The sequence below is a fragment of the Lepidochelys kempii genome, chromosome 23, assembly GCF_965140285.1.
Source record: "Lepidochelys kempii isolate rLepKem1 chromosome 23, rLepKem1.hap1, whole genome shotgun sequence".
Taxonomy (NCBI): Eukaryota; Metazoa; Chordata; order Testudines; family Cheloniidae; genus Lepidochelys; species Lepidochelys kempii.
Genome location: NC_136402.1, coordinates 10,747,434 through 10,769,894, shown reverse-complemented (window position 1 = coordinate 10,769,894; position 22,461 = coordinate 10,747,434). Strand labels below are relative to the sequence as shown.

General features: G+C 55.1%; 1 protein-coding gene across 2 annotated transcripts; it reads right to left on the bottom strand.

Moving 5' to 3' along the window:
* Window positions 1-283: 283 nt before the first annotated feature.
* On the bottom strand, window positions 284-7,435 carry ZNF628 (zinc finger protein 628). Of its 2 annotated transcripts, none has more exons than XM_073321785.2 (2): window positions 6,924-7,435; window positions 284-4,302 (listed from the first exon to the last, which is right to left on the bottom strand). In XM_073321785.2, the coding sequence occupies exon 2, from the start codon at window positions 4,289-4,291 to the stop codon at window positions 1,289-1,291; it is 3,003 nt and encodes a 1,000-aa protein (XP_073177886.1). In that variant the 5' UTR covers window positions 4,292-4,302; window positions 6,924-7,435; the 3' UTR covers window positions 284-1,288. The 2 variants fall into 2 exon arrangements, with proteins under 2 accessions (XP_073177886.1, XP_073177887.1); XM_073321786.2 differs by lacking the exon at window positions 6,924-7,435 and adding an exon at window positions 6,584-6,747.
* Between the last annotated feature and the right edge of the window lie 15,026 nt (window positions 7,436-22,461).

Below are 22,461 nucleotides of genomic sequence, written 5' to 3'. Positions count from 1 at the left end.
CTACCCCAGCTGCTCCAGCACAGGGACCCATCTCTGTGTCTGAGCACATACTGATCTGTTTCATGCATCCACAGCTGCCGGGCTGAGCCCGCAGGCACGCACCAGCCACAGCTAGGTTCGGCACAGGGGCTGCAGCTGTGGTGGCAGCAGGAGGGCACCATCTACCAGCTGGGCCCAGTTCTCATACTGCCCTGTGTGGTACCTGCCGGCTCAGCCCTAGAGAGATGGGAGTGGACGTGAGGCCATGTCCCCCCCATGCACTGAACAAACCAGATAGAGGCGCTTTTGAAGCAGTCATTTATTTGCCTTCTAGGCTGAAGGAACCAACAGGGCAGCGCCAGGTGCCATCATACACAGTGGGCTCTGGAAGAGACTGGGGGTGTTTTGCCTACAGAGGAGGCCATATGGGCATTGGGGGAATAGGCCAAGGCTTCAGGAAGCAGGTATTACCTGGTTGCCAGGACAGGGATACAGGAGGTGGCAGTTGCTCTCATGCCAGTCTTCTGTCTGCCAGAGTCATGGGGAACCCCCCACCTCTGCAGAGTGACAAGTGCCAGCTGCTCCCCTCACCTGGTGATTGCAGAACTCCCAACTTTTATTCATGCACCCTGAGTGCTAGCCCCCACCCACAGCAGTGAAAACGCCACAGCCAGGGAGGGACTTGCTCAGGGTCACCCAGCCCCCCACAGAACCCAGGAGTCCTAGCTCCCAAACCATTCCCCCTCCTGCCCTCCCCACATACACTTTAACCATTAGACACCACTCCCCTCCCAGAGCCAGGGACGGAACCCAGGAATCCTGGCTCCCACACCTCTTCTTTAAACTAATAGGCAGGAGTATCTGTCACCGTCTTTAAGCCTGACATGGAGGAGTGTCAGGAATGGCAATGGATGAGGGCCCTGCTCAGCTCGCCACGCTGACCCTGCCAAGGGGTGGGCTAAGGGCTCCTTTTGTGCCAGGTCCTGCCCCTCCTAGATCACAGTGCTGCTGGGCAATCCTGTCCCAGCACAGTTAATACCAGCATGGCTCTGACTGTGGCACAGACACCAGCCCTGCATCCCAGAAGGCTGTAGCCAAGATAGCGAGGGCGAAGGAGAGTTAAGCTGCCTGCATAAGTCCCACAGCTTTCTGCCCATGCTGGTCATCATGTGGGGGCATCCCGCTGTCTCCATGCTGCCTGGGCAGGACAATGGGGGTGGGGGACGCCGACAGGGAGCAAGAGCTCTGGCAGATCCTGCGATGCCAACCCAAGCTGCACACCCTCTGGCTGGCGTCTGTGGAAAGGTGCTCAGAAGGTGTGAACCAGCTGCACGCTGGGCACCGTTTGCACAATCTGGATGGAGGAAAGTTCCTGTGGGGGTGGCACTGGGCTTGGCAGCAACTGTACCATCTGGGTGCTGGTGGTGGAGGGCTGCCCACCAGCTGGCCCCCCTCGCCCCACGCCACTGCCAGAGCCCACATTCTCCAGGACTTGCAGGGTCTGCTCACCGGGCGCGCTGCGGATGATGAAGAGCTTCTGCCCTGAGGATGGTGCCAGGGCCCCCACCCCACTGTCTGGGGGCAGTTCCTGCAGGTTCTCCACCTCCTGCACACAGAGTCGGGTCTGCTCACCGTCAGCACCACGCAACACCAGCACACTCTGCACCCCCTCCTCTGTCTGCAGTGTCTCCAGATGCACACCTACCTCGCCACCCGACCCCAGCAGCTCCTCCCCTGGCCCGCTCTGCACCACCAGCAGGTCCTGGCTCTCCTGCAGGCCTGGCACCTCTGGCCCGGAACCCACAGTGTCCGGAAGGGCTGAGGAGCAGGGCAGGGGCTGCTCCTCACCCCCTGCTGGGGGAGGCTGCGGCAGAGTTTGCAGCTGCATGCTGCCCAGTTCCGGGGGCTGAGGCAGAGCCTGCATGCTGGATGCTTCAGCAGGGGGTGGTGGCAGGGCCTGCAGCTGGATGCTGGCCACCTCCTGAGGCTGAGCCTGGATCTGGACACCAGACACCTCTGCAGGGGCCTGATCAGCCATGTTCTGCAGAACGATGATGTTCTGCCCAGCCGGAAGCACTGGTGCCCGCTGTGTGCCTGGCATCGCCTGGATCTGCACACTGGGCAGCGCCGGCCCACCTCCCGGCACCAGGATAATGTTCTGAGGGTTGCCAGGTGCTGCCGGCTTCCTAGCCTTGCTCTGCTGGCGCGGGGCAGGATTGCTTGGGGCCACAGGGCTGCTGGGCACCAGTGTGAAATTGGGGGTGTTCTGGAGGATGGGCACTTTCTGCTGCGTGGGCACCAGCTGCGTGCTGGGAAGAAGCAGCAGCTTCTGGGGGCTCTGCTGGACACTGGGGATGAGCTGCAGTCCCTGAGCCGTCTGCACCAGCAGGAAGGTCTGCGAGTTGGGGGCACTGGGGGCGGTGCCCACCTCCAGGTTGAGGGTGGCCTGCAGGTTGGGCACAATGTGCACCTCCTGGGTGGCAGGCGGGGCAGAAAGGCCTGGGGCCGGGCCCTCCCCCTTGGTCTCGGCAGCGTGGGTGCGCAGGTGGCGCTGCAGGTAGGAGGCCATGACGAAGCCCTTGGCGCAGATGGAGCACTTGAAGGGGCGCTCGCTGGAGTGCGTGCGCTGGTGGAGCTGCAAGTTGGAGGAGTGGGTGAAGCTCTTGCCACACTCCTGGCAGCTGTAGGGGCGCTCGCCCGTGTGGGTGCGCTGGTGCTGCCGCAGGTTGGAGGTCTGGGTGAAGGCCTTGCCGCACACCAGGCAGGCGAAGGGGCGCTCGCCTGTGTGCAGCTGGCGGTGCCGCCGCAGGCACGAGGTGTTCTTGAAGGCCTTGCCGCAGTCGGCACAGCCGTAGGGGCGCTCGCCTGTGTGCAGGCGCAGGTGGTACTGGTAATGCGACGACCACTTGAAGGTGAGGCCGCACTCGGCACACTTGAAGGCGCGCAGGCCGGTGTGCACACGCTGGTGGATGGACAGCAGCGAGGAGCGCTTGAAGGCCTTGCCGCACTCGGAGCACTTATAGGGGCGCTCGCCGGTGTGGTCGCGCAGGTGGTAGCGCAGCCCCGACGAGCCTTTGAAGGCCTTGCCGCACTCGGTGCACTTGTAGGGGCGCTCAGCCACCTCGGGAGGCACGGGGGGTGGGACCGGCTCGGCTGTGGTCTGGGGACAGGTGACCTCGGCCTCAGCCTGGATGAGCTGCTGCTCGGCCGGGTGGCTGCGCTGGTGCCCCAGCAGACTGGAGAGCTGCACAAATGTCTTCTCGCAGATGGAGCACTTATAGGGGCGCTCGCCCACATGGCTGTGCTGGTGGCGTGCCAGGCCCGAGCCATTCTTGAAGGTCTTGCCACAGGTAGCGCAGGAGTAGAGTGGTGGGATGGGTGGCTCAGCGGGTGCAGCAGGGCTCAGGTGGCTCTGCTGGTGGCCCAGCAGCAGCTCCTCGCTGGGGAAGGTCAGCTCGCATTCCCCACACTTCCACAGCATCTCCACCGTTTCTACTGGCTCGGCTGGAGCCAGGAAGAGCTTGGCCGGTGTGCAGGCCAGCTCCGCTTCGCCGTAGGGTGCCAGCGGCTTGACCGCGTGTGTCTGCAGGTGTTTCTGCAGGTAGGCGTCCGAGATGAAGGCCTTGCCGCAGGCCTGGCACTTGTGGGCCCGGCCCCCGGCGTGGGTGCGCTGGTGCAACAGCAGATTGGAGGAGTGGGTGAAGGTCTTGGGGCACTCGGTGCACTGGTAGGGGCGCTCGCCTGTGTGGATGCGCTGGTGCTGCCGCAGGTTGGTGGACTGGGTGAAGGCCTTGCCGCAGGCGGCGCAGACGTAGGGGCGCTCGCCCGTGTGGATGTTGCGGTGGCGCCGCAGGCTGGAGGAGTTCTTGAAGGCCTTCTCACACAGCGTACATTTGTAGGGGCGCTCGCCTGTGTGCTGGCGCACGTGGTACTGGTAGTGAGACGACCACTTGAAGGCCATGCCGCACAGAGCACACTTGAAGGCGCGCAGGCCCGTGTGCACGCTCTGGTGGATCTGCAGCAGCGACGAGCGTTTGAAGGCCTTGCCGCAGTCAGCGCACTTGTAGGGGCGCTCGCCCGTGTGGCTGCGTTGGTGGTAGAGCAGTGCTGACGAACCCTTGAAGGCCTTGGGGCACTCGGAGCACTTGTAGGGGCGCTCACCCGTGTGCGTGCGCTGGTGGTGAATCAGCCGCGACGACCACTTGAACACCTTGCCACACTCCAGACACTCGTACTGGTGGTCGCTGGTGCCTGGCTGCGGCATTGGCGCTGGCTGCATCTCCGCCATCTCCAGCTGCTGAGCTCCCACCATCTCACCCAAGCCTACAGGGAAAGAGTGGGCAGGTCAGCAGAACACCAACAACCGGGCCAGAGCCCGCAGTCGCCCACTGCCAGCCAGAGCCCGCACCTACCCAGAGCCCACTGGCAGCCAGGGCCAAGCCAGAATCTGCAGCCACTCAGAGCCCAGTGTCACCCAGAGCCCAAGCCGCCCAGAGCCAGCCAACGATGGCAGGGTAACTCCAGATCAGTCGTGGGGGAACTGAGATCAGAATCCTGATCCCCCAGCAGTCATGGGGTGACTCCAGCTTTACTCTAGAATACAAAGGGGGGATTTGTCTTCGAATTATGAACTTCATGGTTCACATTAACCCCTTGGTTGCTGGGACTCTCTGTGGCATTCTTTCAAAGCAGGATTAGTAAAGGAATCAGTCCTTCACCTACTGCTCTGGCTCCCACCTGCTTACCATGCAACTGATTACAGCCTGCTGTTACCTGAGTGGATGCTGACCCCACTTTGGGAGTACCAGCTAAGATGTGTCCTGGTGCTGCGTTGGTGACAGCCTAGATCCCTGGGAGCACAGGCTTGAAATGCGGCTGCCTCTGGTCTGGGATGTGGTGGCTGTTAACAAATCCAGCAGTGATTTCTGAGATCCAAACAGGATTTTGGCTGGAAACTTGCTAGATGTCAAAAAGCCGAACCACATCCCCACTTGTCCCTGTCACTGGGCCTGGCACCTCCTGCCCTGACTCACGCTCCACTGTTCTGTCATGCTGTTAATAAGATTCAAAGACCAAAAAAGACCACTGTGATCATCTAGTCTGACCTCCTGCATAGCACAGGCCAGAGACCTGCCCCAAAATAAGACCTAGAGCAGAGCTTTTAGAGAAACATCAAGTCTGGACTTAAAAATTGTCAGCGATCGAGAATGCATCATAACCCTTAGTCAATTGTTCTAAGGGTTAATTAATTTCACCATTATAAATTTACACCTTATTTCCAGTCTGAATTTGTGCAGCTTCAACTTCCATTCATTAGCTCATGTTCTACCTTTCAATTGAGAGCCCATTATTAAATATTGGTTCCCATGTAGGTACTTATAGATGGTAATCAGGTTACCATTTAACCTTCTCTTGTTAAGCTAAATAGATTGAGCTCCTTGAGTCTGTCACTCTGAGGCAGCTTTTCTAGCCCTTTAATCATTCTCATGGCTCTTCTCTGACCCCTCTCCAATTCATCAACATCCTTCTTCAATTGAGGGCACCAGGACTGGGCAGAGGATCCCAGCCGTGGTTCCACCAGGGTCACATAAAGAGAGAAAATAACCTCTCTGCTTCCACCTACAATCCGCCAGCTACTCCAGCTCAGCGTCTCATGGGCCCCCTTGCTGCAGCAACACGCAGGGAGCTTGTGTGAAGAGCTATTTGCCCCCCACCTTCTCAGTGTTACACAGCCCACGCCCCCCACGTACAGCCCTCTCTAGTTATACAGCCTCCCTGGGTACAGCCTCCTCCCCCATGAGTATAGTCCCCCAGCCACACAGCCCCCCCATCTTACACAGTCCCCCTGGGTAAAGGCCCCCCCATGTCACACAGCCCCCCCCGTGTCACACAGCCCCCCTGGGTAAAGGCCCCCCCGTGTCACACAGCCCCCCCCCGTGTCACACAGCCCCCCTGGGTAAAGGCCCCCCCGTGTCACACAGCCCCCCCCGTGTCACACAGCCCCCCTGGGTAAAGGCCCCCCCGTGTCACACAGCCCCCCCCCGTGTCACACAGCCCCCCTGGGTAAAGGCCCCCCCGTGTCACACAGCCCCCCCCCGTGTCACACAGCCCCCCTGGGTAAAGGCCCCCCCGTGTCACACAGCCCCCCCCGTGTCACACAGCCCCCCTGGATAAAGCCCCCCCCCGTGTCACACAGCCCCCTGGGTAAAGGCCCCCCCATGTCACACAGCCCCCCCCGTGTCACACAGCCCCCTGGGTAAAGGCCCCCCCCGTGTCACACAGCCCCCCCGTGTCACACAGCCCCCCTGGGTAAAGGCCCCCCCCGTGTCACACAGCCCCCCTGGGTAAAGGCCCCCCCCGTGTCACACAGCCCCCCCCGTGTCACACAGCCCCCCTGGGTAAAGCCCCCCCCCCGTGTCACACAGCCCCCCGGGTACATTTCTCTGGCAAAAACAAGGAGGAGTCTGGTGGCAGCTCAGAGACTCAGGGATTTATTGGGGCGGAAGCTCTCGAGGGCAAACCCCCCTCCCCCCCCGGGGCACGGAGTGACAGTTCCGCCCAAATAAGCCCGCCAGGCCTCGCGGGGCTCGCGCTGCAGACTCACAGGGCCGCCCCCGGCGGCTCCTCGGCCAGGCGCCCTCCCCCCGCGGCCTGGAGGGCAGCACACACGGGGCGCGTTCCCCCCGGGGCCGACAGCACCGCCCCGCAGAGGAGCGGGGACTTCCCCTTTAACGGCAGCACCGCCTGCCCCTTTAACCGCCCCGGGGCCCCACCCAGCTTCGGGCCGGCCCCGCATCTTTGAGCCATTCGCCCCGCCCCGTGACACAGGCCAGCGGACACAAAATCGGCGTCGCGTGCCTGCCCCTTTAAGAGCGGCCCCGCCCCTTTAAACACAGAGCCCACCGCGCCGCGCCGCCCCTCCCTCTAGGCCCCTGCAATCTCACCTGCGGAAGGGAGGGGCTGTTCTCCCGCCTCGCTGCCTCGTGCTCCGGGCCCCTTCCCAGCGGGGGGGAGAGGGCAGCCGCCCCGCGGGGGGAGCGAGGGGGCGGGGCCGCTCCTGGCTCCCAACGGCCGCCGGCGCGAGACACCCAACCTTTACCGCGCGCACACTAACCACCGGGCCGCGCGCGGGCCCTGCCCCCTCCGCCCGCGCCCATTGGCCGGCTGCCTCCGCGCGGGGCAGCCTGGTAGACGGAGTCCATTAGACGGCCCGAACGAGGCGGGCGGCCATGTTGGGTGAGGGCAGCTGGAGGCGGGGCTAAGCCGAGCCCGGGAGGGCGAGAAGCCCCGACTCGCGGTAGAGTGACTTCATCGCCCTATGGGGACGTCACCACGCGGTGAGGCAAGGCCTCCCCGCACCCACAGAGGGATGACGTCAGGGCGTAGGTCACCGGGGTGCTGCCAATGAGGGGCTGTGCGGGGGCCAGGCGGAGCATCATCAGACTCGCCCCCCCAATGACCCCTACATGGTGACCCCCGACCCCGCGGTGACCCCGCTGGCCTCGGCCCTGAGGCGCTTCAGCTCCTGCCCCCCCTCCCCCCTCCGGCGCGGGCGGCTCCGCAGTGTGGCCCCTCGGGCGGCCTGGGCCCGTCCCCACGGGCGGGGCAGCTCGGGGCGGGGCGTCTGGGCCCGACGTTGGGCCGCGTCGCGGCTCCTTCCCGCGGCCTGTGCGTCCCCCCGCCCCACGGCTCCTGCCCCACGGGTGACGTAGCGCTGCGGCGCCAGGGCTCGGCCGTGGGGTACTGCCCCCGCAGGGTGGGGCCGCAGGGAACCGGTCCTGGCCCACAGGACCGGCTGCGCCGGCGGCGCCCGGGATTGACCTGGCCCCTCCCCTGCCCCAGGCCCTGCACCGCCCCCTTGCCGCTCCCGCTCCGCGTCCACACACGCCTCAGCTCCCCGAGCCTGCCCCCAGCTCCTCCCCGCCCGGGGGCTCCCCACTGTCCGCCTTGGGGCGCGCTGGCGCCGCGGATCCGAGTTCGCTTGGGCAGCCCAGCCCTTGGCTGCGGCGGTCCCGCCCGGCAGGGGGGGTTCTCCTGCGGGACCACAGCCCGCCAGCCTCCCCAGCGCTCCAGGGCCCAGATCTTGCACCCCCTGTCCCTCGCCGACAGAGCCCGCTGGGCGGGGAATAGGGCACACAGCACTGCAGGAGGCAATGGATTGCGCCATGCACACATACCAAGGCCCCCCGGCACACTGAGCCACGTACACACATAGACCCCCCCACACACACCCACCAAACCCTCCACCAGCAGCTGGGTGCACGCGTAGTTCTACACACCCAGCCCTATGCCAGCCCCCAGTCAGCTACACGCATACGCAGCTCTACACACATACACACAGCTACTCACATAATCACAGAGCTCAGCTATGCACATTCACACTCAGCTTTGCACAGGTAAACACAGCTGTGTCCACACACACACAGAGCTTTGTGCACACACACAGCTCTACACTCACACACTGCTGTCACATATACACTGGCAAGGGGTCCTGCAGTGGCTCAGGGCAGACTGTTTTTTGAAGCAGGGCACACGGCCCAAACTGGGTGTGAGTTCTAGACTTACATTTGACTAGCCAAGTATCCAGTGTGAACTCTTCAAGCATTATATAGCCTGACCAGGGAGTCACAGACAGTCCCCTTGGGTTCTTCAAGCTGCCTTGCTGCCTGGATGAGCTTACCTCTGTGATAGATGGTCCCTTATTCCAAAGATCACAGCAATATGCAGGTTACTCCCAAAGGACCAGTCGCTTACCCCAGCATGGGCGGCACTTGCAAGTTATATGGGCCCATGGTGCCCGTGCTCCACCAACATTCAGGAATGTGGGCCTGGCTCCACCAACTCTCTACACAATGTGCATGACAATCAAGGTGGGCCATTTCCAGCACAAATCCAGGTTTTCTCAATTTGTGCTGGAAATGGCCCACCTTGATTATCATGCACATTGTAGGGAGAGTGGTCACTTTGGATGAGCTATTACCAGCAGGAGAGTGAGTTTGTGTGTGTGGTTTTTGTTTGTTTGTTTGTTTGTTTTGGAGGGGGGTGAGGGGGTGAGAGAACCTGGATTTGTGCAGGAAATGGCCCACCTTGATTATCATGCACATTGTGTAGAGAGTTTTCACTTTGGATGGGCTATTACCAGCAGGAGAGTGAGTTTGTGTGTGGGGGGGTGGAGGGTGAGAAAACCTGGATTTGTGCTGGAAATGGCCCAACTTGATGATCACTTTAGATAAGCTATTACCAGCAGGACAGTGGGGTGGGAGGAGGTATTGTTTTATGATCTCTGTGTGTATATAAAGTCTGCTGCAGTTTCCACGGTATGCATCCGATGAAGTGAGCTGTAGCTCACGAAAGCTCATGCTCAGATAAATTGGTTAGTCTCTAAGGTGCCACAAGTACTCCTTTTCTTTTTACAGGAAAAGGAAATCAGAGTTATTTACAAGGTTAAAGCAGGTACACAAATGAGTTTCAGTTTTAAGTTTCAAAAAGTAATAGAAGCTTGGATGCTAAGCAAGCTCTATGTGTCCTTCAGGGCTAACCCATGCTAAGCACTGGGGATCTTTTGCTTGTGCTTAGTGATCCTTGCCCCTCAGGGAATGTCTACACAGCAATTAGGCACCTGGGGCTGGCCCATGCCAGCAGACTTGGACTGCGGGGCTGTTTCATTGCTGTCAGGTTTCAGAGTGGTAGCCGTGTTAGTCTGTATCAGCAAACAGAATGAGGAGGACTTGTGGCACCTTAGAGACTAACACATTTATTTGGGCATAAGCTTTCGTGGGCTAAAACCCACTTCATCAGATGCATGCAGTGGAGAATACAGTAGGACTATATATATACACAGAGAACATGAAACAATGGGTGTTGCCATACCAACTCTAACGAGACTAATCAATTAAAGTGGGCTATTATCAGCAGGAGAAAAAAACCTTTTGTAATTGGTATGGCAACACGCATTGTTTCATGTTCTCTGTGTATATACAGTACTGACCCGTTTACATGCGACCCATTTACGCGTGAATCCGCTTAAAGCACGGTAGTGCCATGCCTCCCAGTGCCACCTATTTAAAATATGAGACTCGTTAACATGCGCTACAGGAACTTGCTATGTAGCGCTACAGATTTGCTCACTAACTCACTGACATAGAAATCGACAGGAAGTACAGAGCAGAATCGTGTTTACCGATATTGGTGAAGACGTATCACGCACGCTGAATCATTGTCACGCTACAGAGAGATATAATATATAGTAGTTATATAGTAATATATATATATACTACATTAGAAAATTTTAACCATAGGCCTAAAATAATGGCAGAGGGCAAGCGTCAGCGTTCCTACAGTGTAGAAGAAAAGCTAGCTGTAACAGATCGAGTAAATAGCGGAGAAACCCAGGCCAAAGTTTCAAAAGATCTTGGCATTGCCGAATCTACTCTCCAAGGATGACTAAAAAAGAATTCTAAACTGAACGGCTTGGTACAAAATATCAATTCTGCCACAGGGCTTAAGCAAAAACTTGTGCGCTATTCAGCAAAACCCACAGTAGACAAAGCCACGCACACAGGGTTTGCTCAGGAAAGGCTGAAAGGAAGGGGGGAGGGATAGCTCAGTGGTTTGAGCATTGGCCTGCTAAATCCAGGGTTGTGAGTTCAATCCTTAAGGGGGCCATTTTGGGATCTGGGCCAAAAATTGAGGATTGGCTCTGCTTTGAGTAGGGGGTTAGACTAGATGACCTCCTGAGGTCCCTTCCAACCCTGATAGTCTATGATTCTATGAATGCCACTAAGGGGGCCAATTCTTCAAGCCCAAGCAACAAAATTTGGAAATTTAATGGGGGATGAATCATTCCAAGCCAGCAAGGGGTTCATAAGTCATTTTAAAAAGCTTCATGGCATAGCGCAGGTATCGATTTCTGGAGAAAGCCGATCAGCCGATGAATCAGCCGGGAACGCGAATGACAGACTTCCTAAGAAAGAAAACAAGTGCGAGCCAGACCTAGCAGAAAATAACAGCATTTTTTTCTAAGTGAATCATAGACACTTTTTTCAGCATGGCCCTCCTAACCTGCAGTCCGTTAACATGTGGGAGTGATGGCTTGACTCCCGACATCCACGCGTAAACGGGTCTGTACTGTATATCTTCCGACTGTATTTTCCACTGCATGCATCTGATGAAGTGGGTTTTAGCCCACGACAGCTTGTGCCCAAATAAATTTGTTAGTCTCTAAAGTGCCACACGTACTCCTTGTTCTTTTTTCATTGCAATGTAGACCTCCTGGCTCAGGTGGGAGTCCGAGCTCTGGGATCTTCTCACCTCACAGAGTCCAAGAACCTGGACTCCAGTCCGAGCCCAGAAGTTTACACAGCAATGAAACAGCCCCCGCAGCCTGAGCCCCTAGAGCCCGAGTCAGCTGGCACAGGCCAGCCGCGAGTGTCTCGTTGCTGTGTACACATGCTCTCACAATCCCAGCAGCATACAGTTCCTCCTTGTTAGGACTTTTTATTCTTCCCTCCTGCTTTGAGCTGCAAGTTCAGTTGATGGAAGGAATTCGCTTGCCATCTCCTCTTTGCGAGGTGAGGGAGCAAACAACAAAGTCTTTTGTCCTCTGATATTCCACAATAGTTCCTCTAGTGTTGATGGGCCTTCTTGTTGGTCAGGGGATAACACCTCCTGTTGGCAGCTAGTATTTCAAACTGGTTAATGCTTCTCTCCTGTCTGGCGATTTCTAGTTACAGAGCAAATGCTCACAAATAGTCTTATAGCGCGGGATGCAGCTGCTATAAGTGAGATTAATGCATGCGGCAACTCACAAGCATTTCACAAAGTCTAAGCACTAAACACATTCTTATAACTCTAATACCTATTATGACAACCCTAACAGACAGAGGAGCCAGACTGGATCCAGCGATGGGTTTGTCGGTGTTCAGTCAAGACCTAGGGGCTTGGCGTGAGCTGGCACCTGGTCTGCCAGCGTCACACACAGATGCAGAGCTATGCACACACATACACACATACAGAGCTTGACAGGACAGCGGCCAGTGTGCTGATCCCTGGAATGGTGATGAGAGATCTCACCCACGCAGCTAAATTTGTTGCATGTGAAGCAACACCCCTCCTCCACCCTCCACCCCCCTGTTACACAACAGCCCTCTGGCTGCCATCCAGCCACGGCAGGAGTGCACCAAGGGCATAGCTAGGCCCTACGACCAGTGGGCCCATGCTGGAGCTGGTGTGGAGTGGGGTGCAAGGCTTATCCCCTTCAGGGAGCTGTAATGACACATCAAAAGGACCTTGGTTTTGCCTCATCTCATATCCCCATATATCATTGCACTAAAGCCAGCAGTGACTGTGAGGGGACAGGGTCCCCTACAGAACCCCTGCCCTGCTCCCTGTGGGGCTGGATTGTCCCTCCACACTGTGACCCAACTAGGCCATGCTGCGCTAATGAGCCATGCAGCCCAGGAGGTTACGAGGATGCATCTGCCCCCTTTGCACACAGGGGCTGCCCTGGGGAATTGCTCCAGCTGGGGTGGCCCTGGGCTGGCTGCTCCCATGGGACAGACTGCAAGGGGGGCAGGGGCCAGGATGGTGTGGCAGAGCCCCCACTACAGAGCTGCCCTGAACCAGCTGGAGCTCCGTCAGCTTCCCTGGGGAGCCAGTACTTGGGGCCATGGACCCAGGCAGCCTAGCAGGCTGGAGCAGGGCAGCTGGGGCACAGATTGCAACCACAGTGGGATCTGCGGGGGCCTTATGGGGTTAGCACTATGAACATGCTGTAGGTCACTGTGGGCGACTCCATGTGGAAGGGACACTGCCGCTCCCTGAGGAGCTGGAAGCAGTGTGGGTGGGGGGGCACTGCTGTCCCTGCCGGCAAGTGTGGAAACTGCTCCAGAGACGTCCCCTGCCCAGGGTGGCTGGCATAGATTGGCTCAGCCAGGGATCAGAGGCCTAGAGACAAAGAAAAGGTGTGTGCTGTGAAAGGCTGGGTTCAGCCTGAGCGAGGGGCCGTCAGACGGACCTGACCTTTGGGCCAAGGGGGGAGCCACACTGCTGGATCCCTGCCAGAGCCCCGGGCAGGTGGTGGGAAGTTCTGCTCCTAGCAGGGTTCAGGGAGAGCTGTGTGTTCTCTGGGAGGCGTTTCTCAGACGTCTGTTCTGCTGGCTGCTCCCCAGGCCCCACTGGCGTTGCTGGGCAAGTGGCAAGCAGGTGCAGCCTAAACCCCTGCTCTGGAGGGAGTGGGACGTGGGACCCTGCCCAGGGAGAGCCCTGAGACCGGAGCAGCTTTCCTGGAGCAGACCACGGAAGGGCGGTCAAAGGTGCAGTTGCCCAGAAATTGTGCTGGAAGTCCCGAGCTGGCAGGGTCTGTGCTCTGCCCAGCCCTGTTGACACGCTTCTGGTTGACAGCCTGTTTTTCTGCTGATCTGAAGCTGTTTAGAGGCTCAGTCCCAGCAGGAAGCACACCCCAGGGAGCGTGTGCAGCGAGGAAGCGCGGCCCATTCAAGACAAGCCGCATTTAATAGTCGCCTGGACCCAGCATGGGAGAGTCGTTATCGTAGCCTGGGGAAGCTGCGCTGCAGACAGTCACTATGGGAAGGAGCATTTGCCCCCTGACTCCTCACCTGTCCCCTGGCTCTGCCTCCTTGGGATCCACCTTGGCTCTGTCCCTGTCCCTGTGTGTCCAACAAGTGCAAGCTCCTCACATCCTGGGTTTCTCTGGCACCTTATAAACAGCCACCAACACCTCCTGCCTCTTCCCCCAGTTGCTGTCCAGCTTCCCCGGCGTTGGTGCCAGCTGTGTGCAGTGATTCCAGTCAGGCCTTGTGTCGCAGATCCCCAGGATCAGTGCTACGCCACAGCTTCTAAACATCCCCAGGAGGAGCCACTTCAGCCTGCCAGACCCCCAGGAGGACCACGCAGCCTCACCATCTCTAAGACTGAGGCCGGGTCTACACTGAAAAGTCAGGTCAACCCAGCTCTGTGAGAAATCCACACCCCTGTGGGGCGTAGGTAAGCCAACCTAACCCCCAGTGCAGACAGCGCTAGGTCCACGGGAGAATTCATCCATCCACCCAGCTACCACCTCTCGGGGAGAGGGATTGCAGAGAGGGCCACACTGCAGCGGTGAAGACATAGCCTGAGCCTCTGGGCTCCCTCCCTCCTGCTTCACCCTGCGAGCTCTGCCCAGCGAGTGCTGCTCAGCCAGACTCCTGGGAGAGCCTTTTCCGCGCTGCAGGGAATAATGCACCCAGCACAGATTTACAGTGCTACCAAGTGGCACCCAGCCTAGGAAGTCCTTAGCTGAACACAGAGAGCTTAGGTGCAAGCAGAACCCATTCTGGCCCAGCTGAGCTGCAGTGAATGTGTTCAGAATCTGTGTCTCTCTCTGACTTCCTCAGTCATTCCCAAGTGAGAGCCCCAAGTTTTCTTCCAGACCCAGAATCCCACACTTATTCTCAGTCCCAGTCCTCTGTCCTCCAGTTGGGGTCTGAGCCCAGCTTCCCTGTTCAGAGTGTCGTTCCAGGACTCATAGAAGCATAGAAGATTAGGGTTTGAAGAGACCTCAGGAGGTCATCTAGTCCAACCCCCTGCTCAAAGCAGGACCAAGCCCAACTAAATCATCCCAGCCAGGGCTTTGTCAAGACGGGCCTTAAAAACCTGTAACGATGGAGATTCCACCATCTCCCTAGGTACCCATTCCAGTGCTTCACCACCCTCCAAGTGAAATAGTTTTTCCTAATATCCCACCTAGGCCTCCCCCATTGCAACTTGAGACCATTGCTCCTTGTTCTGTCATCTGGCACCACTGAGAACAGCCTAGATCCATCCTCTTTGGAACCCTCTTCAGGTAGTTGAAGGCTGCTATCAAATCCCCCCTCGCTCTTCTCTTCTGCAGAGTAAATAAGCCCAGTTCCCTCAGCCTCTCCTCATAAATCATGTGCCCCAGCCCCCTAACCATTTTTGTTGCCCTCCGCTGGACTCTCTCCAATTTGTCCACATCCTTTCTGTAGTGGGGGGATCAAAACTGGACGCAATACTCCAGATGTGGCCTCACCAGTGCCGAATAGAGGGGAATAATCACTTCCCTCGATCTGCTGGCAATGGTCCTACTAATGCAGCCCAATATGCCTTTATCCTTCTTGGCAACAAGAGCACACTGTTGACTCATATCAGGCTTCTCGTCCACTGTAATCCCCAGGTCCTTTTCTGCAGAAGTGCTGCTTAGCCAGTCGGTCCCCAGCCTGTAGCAGTGCCTGGGATTCTTCCATCCTAAGTGCAGGACTCTGCACTTGTCCTTGTTGAACCTCATCAGATTTGTTTTGGCCCAATCCTCCAATTTGTCTAAGTCACTCTGGACCCTATCCCTACCCTCCAGCGTATCTACTTCTCCCCCCAATTTAGTGTCATCCGCGAATTTGATGAGGGTGCAATCCATCCTATAATCCAGATAATTAATGAAGATGTTGAACAAAACTGGCCCCAGTGTTATGCAGACAAAACTACACAGGATCATTTTAGGGTACAAGGCAAAGATGCCACGTTTATCTTTATGATAACAATTTGATCTATAACCACTAGCTAATACATAATGTTGAAGTAAAAAAGAAAACGGTACAGAGTTTAAGCATAGAAGTTTCTGGTTATCAGGCAATAAGGTACAGATTATCAAGGGGTGCGAAATTCGGTTTCGGAACTGGTGGCATAAGGAATACATAATCTGCAATCTCCCCGATTGGGGATAAAAGTTTAACCGGTCAAAGTACAGACATTGAGATGTGGGGGTATGTTTTCCATATAATGGCTATCATAGAATCATAGAATATCAGGGTTGGAAGGGACCTCAGGAGGTCATCTAGTCCAACCCCCTGCTCAAAGCAGGACCAATCCCCAACTAAATCATCCCAGCTAGGGCTTTGTCAAGCCTGACCTTAAAAATATCTAAGGAAGGAGATTCCACCACCTCCCTAGGTAACGCATTCCAGTGTTTCACCACCCTCCTAGTGAAAAAGTTTTTCCTAATATCCAACCTAAACCTCCCCCATTGCAACTTGAGACCATTACTCCTTGTTCTGTCATCAGCTACCACTGAGAACAGACTAAATCCATCCTCTTTGGAACCCCCTTTCAGGTAGTTGAAAGCAGCTGTCAAATCCCCCCTCATTCTTCTCTTCCGCAGACTAAATAATCCCAGTTCCCTCAGCCTCTCCTCATAAGTCATGTGTTCCAGTCCCCTAATCATTTTTGTTGCCTCCGCCGGACTCTTCCCAATTTTTCCACATCCTTCTTGTAGTGTGGGGCCCAAAACTGGACAGAGTACTCCAGATGAGGCCTCACCAATGTCGAATAGAGGGGAACGATCACGTCCCTCCATCTGCTGGCAATGCCCCTACATATATATCCCAAAATGCCATTGGCCTTCTTGGCAACAAGGGCACACTGTTGACTCATATCCAGCTTCTCGTCCACTGTAACCCCTAGGTCCTTTTCTGCCAAACTGCTGCCAAGCCATTCGGTCCCTAGTCTGTAGCAGTGCATGGGATTCTTCTGTCCTGAGTGCAGGACCCTGCACTTGTCCTTGCTGAACCTCATCAGATTTCTTTTGGCCCAACCCTCTAATTTGTCTAGGGCCCTCTGTATCCTATCCCTACCCTCCAGCGTATTTACCTCTCCTCCCAGTTTAGTGTCATCTGCAAACTTGCTGAGGGTACAATCCACACCATCCTCCAGATCATTTATGAAGATACTGAACAAAACTGGCCCGAGGACCATCCTTTGGGGCACTCCACTTGACACCGGCTGCCAACTAGACATGGAGCCATTGAGCACTACCCGTTGAGCCCGACAATCTAGCCAACTTTCTATCCACCTTATAGTCCATTCATCCAGCCTATACTTCTTTAACTTGCTGGCAAGAATACCTGTGGGAGACCGTGTCAAAAGCTTTGCTAAAGTCAAGAAACAACACATCCACCGCTTTCCCCTCATCCACAGAGCCAGTTATCTTGTCATAGAAGGCAATTAGATTAGTCAGGCATGACTTGCCCTTGGTGAATCCATGCTGACTGTTCCTGATCACTTTCCTCTCCTCTAAGTGCTTCAGAATTGATTCCTTGAGGACCTGCTCCATGATTTTTCCAGGGTCTGAGGTGAGGCTGACTGGCCTGTAGTTCCCAGGATCCTCCTTCTTCCCTTTTTTTTAAAGATGGGCACTACATTAGCCTTTTTCCAGTCGTCCAGGACTTCCCCCGATCACCATGAGTTTTCAAAGATAATGGCCAATGGCTCTGCAATCACATCCGCCAACTCCTTTAGCACTCTCGGATACAACACATCCGGCCCCATGGACTTGTGCTCGTCCAGCTTTTCTAAATAGTCCTGAACCACTTCTTTCTCCACAGAGGGCTGGTCACCTCCTCCCCATGCTGTGCTGCCCAGTGCAGTAGTCTAGGAGCTGACCTTGTTCGTGAAGACAGAGGCAAAAAAAGCATTCAGTACATTAGCTTTTTCCACATCCTCTGTCACTAGGTTGCCTCCCTCATTCAGTAAGGGGCCCACACTTTCCTGGACTTTCTTCTTGTTGCTAACATACCTGAAGAAACCCTTCTTGTTACTCTTAACATCTCTTGCTAGCTGCAATTCCAGGTGTGATTTGGCCTTCCTGATTTCACTCCTGCATGCCCGAGCAATATTTTCATACTCGTCCCTGGTCATTTGTCCAATCTTCCACTTCTTGTAAGCTTCTCTGGATTCAAACTATGTTCAGGTGTGGAGTATAATAAGTGGCTACGATGATGGAGATGTATCTACCCTCATTTGGTGGGATTTAATGTTCAGTGAGTTTATGGTTCCAGTTCATATGGTCCAACGGAAAAAGTCTCTCAGTCCCTTTCCCATAGTTGATGCACGATGTTGTACCGGCTCACACCTCCAGGTACTGTCGGTGGCTGGTGATGTGTTCGATGGAGATGTCCCTGGGCCATCGGATGGTGTCTGAGACCATGAGGCGCCACATGAGTCATGCGTAGTGTCGACCGATCCCACAGGTCCGCAGCACACACTCGTTGCAGGGGTCCCAAGCGCCCAGGGCTCCAACGATCAGGGCCTCCATCTGCACCTCGTAGCCCTTCACTCTCAGGGTGTCGGCCAGGGGGGCGTATTTTTCCACCTTACGAGCTCGGGCTTCGCGGAAGGCCGGGGTCCTGTTCTCGAAGGAGACCGTGATGTCGACAAGGATGATCTTTTTCTGGGCCTCGTCAATGACTACCACGTCGGGTCGCAGCGGGCTGTCAGTACCGGGGATGGCGCAGTCCACGGCGACCTCCCCCAGGCGTGGTGCGATGGCTTTCACCAGGCGGTTCTGGATGGCGTTGTGGCGCTGCTGCCAGACTCTGGAGTGGGGCTTGCAGCTGCACAGGACGTGGGGCAGGGTCTCGTTGGAGTAGCCGCACTTCCTGCACCGCTTGTCTCGGTTCCCGTGGCGGACGGCTCCGTTGAGAGGGACGCAGTTGAGCCGGGCGCGGTGGATGAACCACCAGTCGGCGAAACGGGTGAAGCCGCCCCCGGCGAGGAAGTGGTTGCTGGCATCCCACTTACTGGTCAGGTCGAAGGCTTTTCCCTGGTCCGGCTTACGCTTCAGGGCTTCTATGTACAGCGAGTGGATGGCTGCCTTCAGGGTCCTCTCCAGCAGGCCCCTGGCGCTCGGGGTGACGATGGTGTTGTCCTCAGACCTGATCTGCGGCACCAGGACTCCCAGCTCCTGGCGCTCCACGCACCACTCCCAGCGGCAGCCGATGCGCTTCCCCAGGTGACGCGTGGCATTCCTATACACACGCACACACACATCGAATGTTCTGCAGCTGCTGGATAGTTACCAGTCCTGAACGTAGCTTGAGTTCGTGGCTTGAGTTCGCAGCTTGGGATTGTGGCTCGTGGCAGCTAACTGGCCAGGAAAGCCGGGCACAAGGAAGAGTCGGGTCTCTGTCGGGCATGCCCCGATGCCCCTTGATGTTGGCAGAGGAACGTTACCCTCCAAAGTCTTCCATCTCACCTGTCCTTTTTGTAGGCTTTAGTCTGAATCCAGAGTCTATCGGTCCTGCTGTGTCACGCTGCCTCTGGGTCCGGTGATTGATCAGCCATCAATTGCAAACATGACTTTCAGCCTGGGACCTGGCTTTGATGTTCCTTCAATTGTACCTTTGTGCTTTTCTTTTTAGGGTGGACTCTTCTTGCTTTGTCGGGGCTGTTGTCTGCATCTTCAGCCTTTGGTGTTTACACTTCATTTCATCAGGACAGGCTGGGGCTGGAGGTTGATTCCATCATCCATACATACCTCATTCCCACATCTAAACTAAACTAATAAGATTACATCGGGTTTTGCAAAATGAAGGTTGCAGCAGGCTTTTACAAAATGGAGTGAGCATTTTAAAATAGAGTTTGAGTTATAATATGGACATGTATAAGGAATGGCAAACAGTGAACAGAAGTTACAATATACACAAGTATAATGAATGACAAACAGTGAGCAGAAGTTACAATGTTGAAGCAGTGCAAGTTTCAGTGATTTAGGCAGCAATTGGATTGAAAGCGAAACTCAGTTAGCCAGTTATTGGGGTAACTGGTTTTATGAATGAATGTTGTTTCATTCATAAAACTTTGCTTATGAAGTTATATGAATAAAGTGAACAATTAAAAACAATTTTATTGATCAGTTCTACACCAGGACTGACCCCTGGGCACTCCGCTGCCAACTAGACATGGAGTCATTGATCACTACGTGTTGAGCCCGACAATCTAGCCAGCTTTCTATCCACCTTATAGTCCATTCATCCAATCCATACTTTTTTAATTTGCTGTAGAGACCATATCAAAAGGTTTGCTAAAGTCAAGATATATCACGTCCACTGCTTTCCCCATATCCATGGAGCCAGTTATCTCATCAGAGAAGGCAATCAGATTGATCAGACATGACTTGCCCTTGGTGAATCCATGTTGACTGTTCCTGCTCACCTTCCTCTCCTCCAAGTGCTTCAGAATGGATTCCTTGAGCACCTGCTCCATGAGTCATTGGAGCTGACATTGTCTCTCTGGTCCCCTTGCTAATCTGGGTCTGTTTCAGCCAATTCCTTAATGACTCAGTTCATTGCACCCAGGCTGGGAGGTGACACACACACAAACCTGTGTCTTTTAGCCTTTCCTGAGAGCAAACCTGGACCTGTTTCCCCACACTGAGTAGCCATGCAAATAGTGGGGGAAACTGAGGCAGACAGCTGACTAATAAAAATATTACAAAAAATTCCAAATTCCTCACAACTTGTTAATGTCTCTGGTCCCAACTGAGAAAGCATCAATGACACTCAGCTTGAGCTAGGCTACTCCCACTCCACAAAGAAAAATCAACTCATTCCCAGCCAGTGAGGATCCATGCACCAGGAATGGGGAAACTGAGTCATGCCTCGTGTTATACAGGAGGTATACATGATCACAATGGTTCCATCTGGCCTTGGAATCTATGATTCTGTGAATTGTTTTTCATAAAAATACTGAAAAAAAAAATCCCGCATTCTTCACAGGGGACCAGGAAATAGAGCTGGGAGGGAGAAGTACTGCTGGAAGCTAGGACTCCTGGATTCTGTCCATGGTGCTGGGAGGGGAGTGGGGTTTAGTGGGTTAGAGCAGGGGGCTAGGAGCCAGGACTCCTGGGTTCTGTTCAATTGATGGACTCTATACTGGCAGGCAGAGCCGTCCCTTTTTGGGCCTCAGTTTTCCCACCGTGGCTGGGCTGAGGAGCACAGTGGCTCCTGGTGCTCTCCATCTGCCATGGCCCCCAGTGTGGGCAGGAGGCACTGGGTGGCAGAACCCCCAGCCCCTGGGCTATAACAGGGTTCATAAAAGAACTAGGACAGGTCCATCAATAGCTATTAGCCAGGATGGGCAGGGATGGTGTCCCTTGCCTCTGTTTGCCAGAAGCTGGGAATGAACAACAGGGAATGGTTTCAGAGTAGCAGCCGTGTTAGTCTGTATTCGCGAAAAGAAAAGGAGGACTTGGGGCACCTTAGAGACTAACCAATTTATTTGAGCATGAGCTTTCGTGAGCTACAGCTCACTTCATCGGATGCATTCAGTGGAAAATACAGTGAGGAGACACACAGAACATGAAAAAATGGGTGTTATCATGCACACTGTAAGGAGAGTGATCACTTAAGATGAGCTATTACCAGCAGGAGAGTGGGGGGGGGCAAAAACCTTTTGTAGTGGTAATCAAGGTGGGCCATTTCCAGCAGTTAACAGGAACGTCTGAGGAGCAGTGGGGAGTGGGGGTGGGGAAAATAAACATGGGGAAATAGTTTTACTTTGTGTAATGACCCATCCACTCCCAGTCTCTATTCAAGCCTAAGTTAATTGTAACTGTAGCTCTCGTCCCCGAACGCCCCTACTCTACTTGCGCTATATTGATGACATCTTCATCATCTGGACCCATGGAAAAGAACCCCTTGAGGAATTCCACCATGATTTCAACAATTTCCATCCCACCATCAACCTCAGCCTGGTCCAGTCCACACAAGTGATCCACTTCCTGGACACTACAGTGCTAATAAATGATGGTCACATAAACACCACCCTATACCGGAAACCTACTGACCGCTATTCCTACCTACATGCCTCCAGCTTTCACCCTGACCACACCACACGATCCATCGTCTACAGCCAAGCTCTGCGATACAACCGCATTTCCTCCAACCCCTCAGACAGAGACAAACACCTACAAGATCTCTATCAAGCATTCTTACAACTACAGTACCCACCTGCAGAAGTGAAGAAACAGATTGATAGAGCCAGAAGAGATCCCAGAAGTCACCTACTACAGGACAGGCCTAACAAAGAAAATAACAGAACGCCACTAGCCGTCACCTTCAGCCCCCAACTAAAACCCCTCCAACGCATTATTAAGGATCTACAACCTATCCTGAAGGATGACCCAACACTCTCACAAATCTTGGGAGACAGGCCAGTCCTTGCCTACAGACAGTCCCCCAACCTGAAGCAAATACTCACCAACAACCACATACCACACAACAGAACCACTAACCCAGGAACCTATCCTTGCAACAAAGCCCGTTGCCAACTGTGCCCACATATCTATTCAGGGGACACCATCATAGGGCCTAATCACATCAGCCACACTATCAGAGGCTCGTTCACCTGCACATCCACCAATGTGATATATGCCATCAAGTGCCAGCAATGCCCCTCTGCCATGTACATTGGTCAAACTGGACAGTCTCTACGTAAAAGAATAAATGGACACAAATCAGATGTCGAGAATTATAACATTCATAAAACAGTCAGAGAACACTTCAATCTCTCTGGTCACTCGATCTCAGACCTAAAGGTCGCAATATTAAAACAAAAAGACTTCAAAAACAGACTCCAACGAGAGACTGCTGAATTGGAATTAATTTGCAAACTGGATACAATTAACTTAGGCTT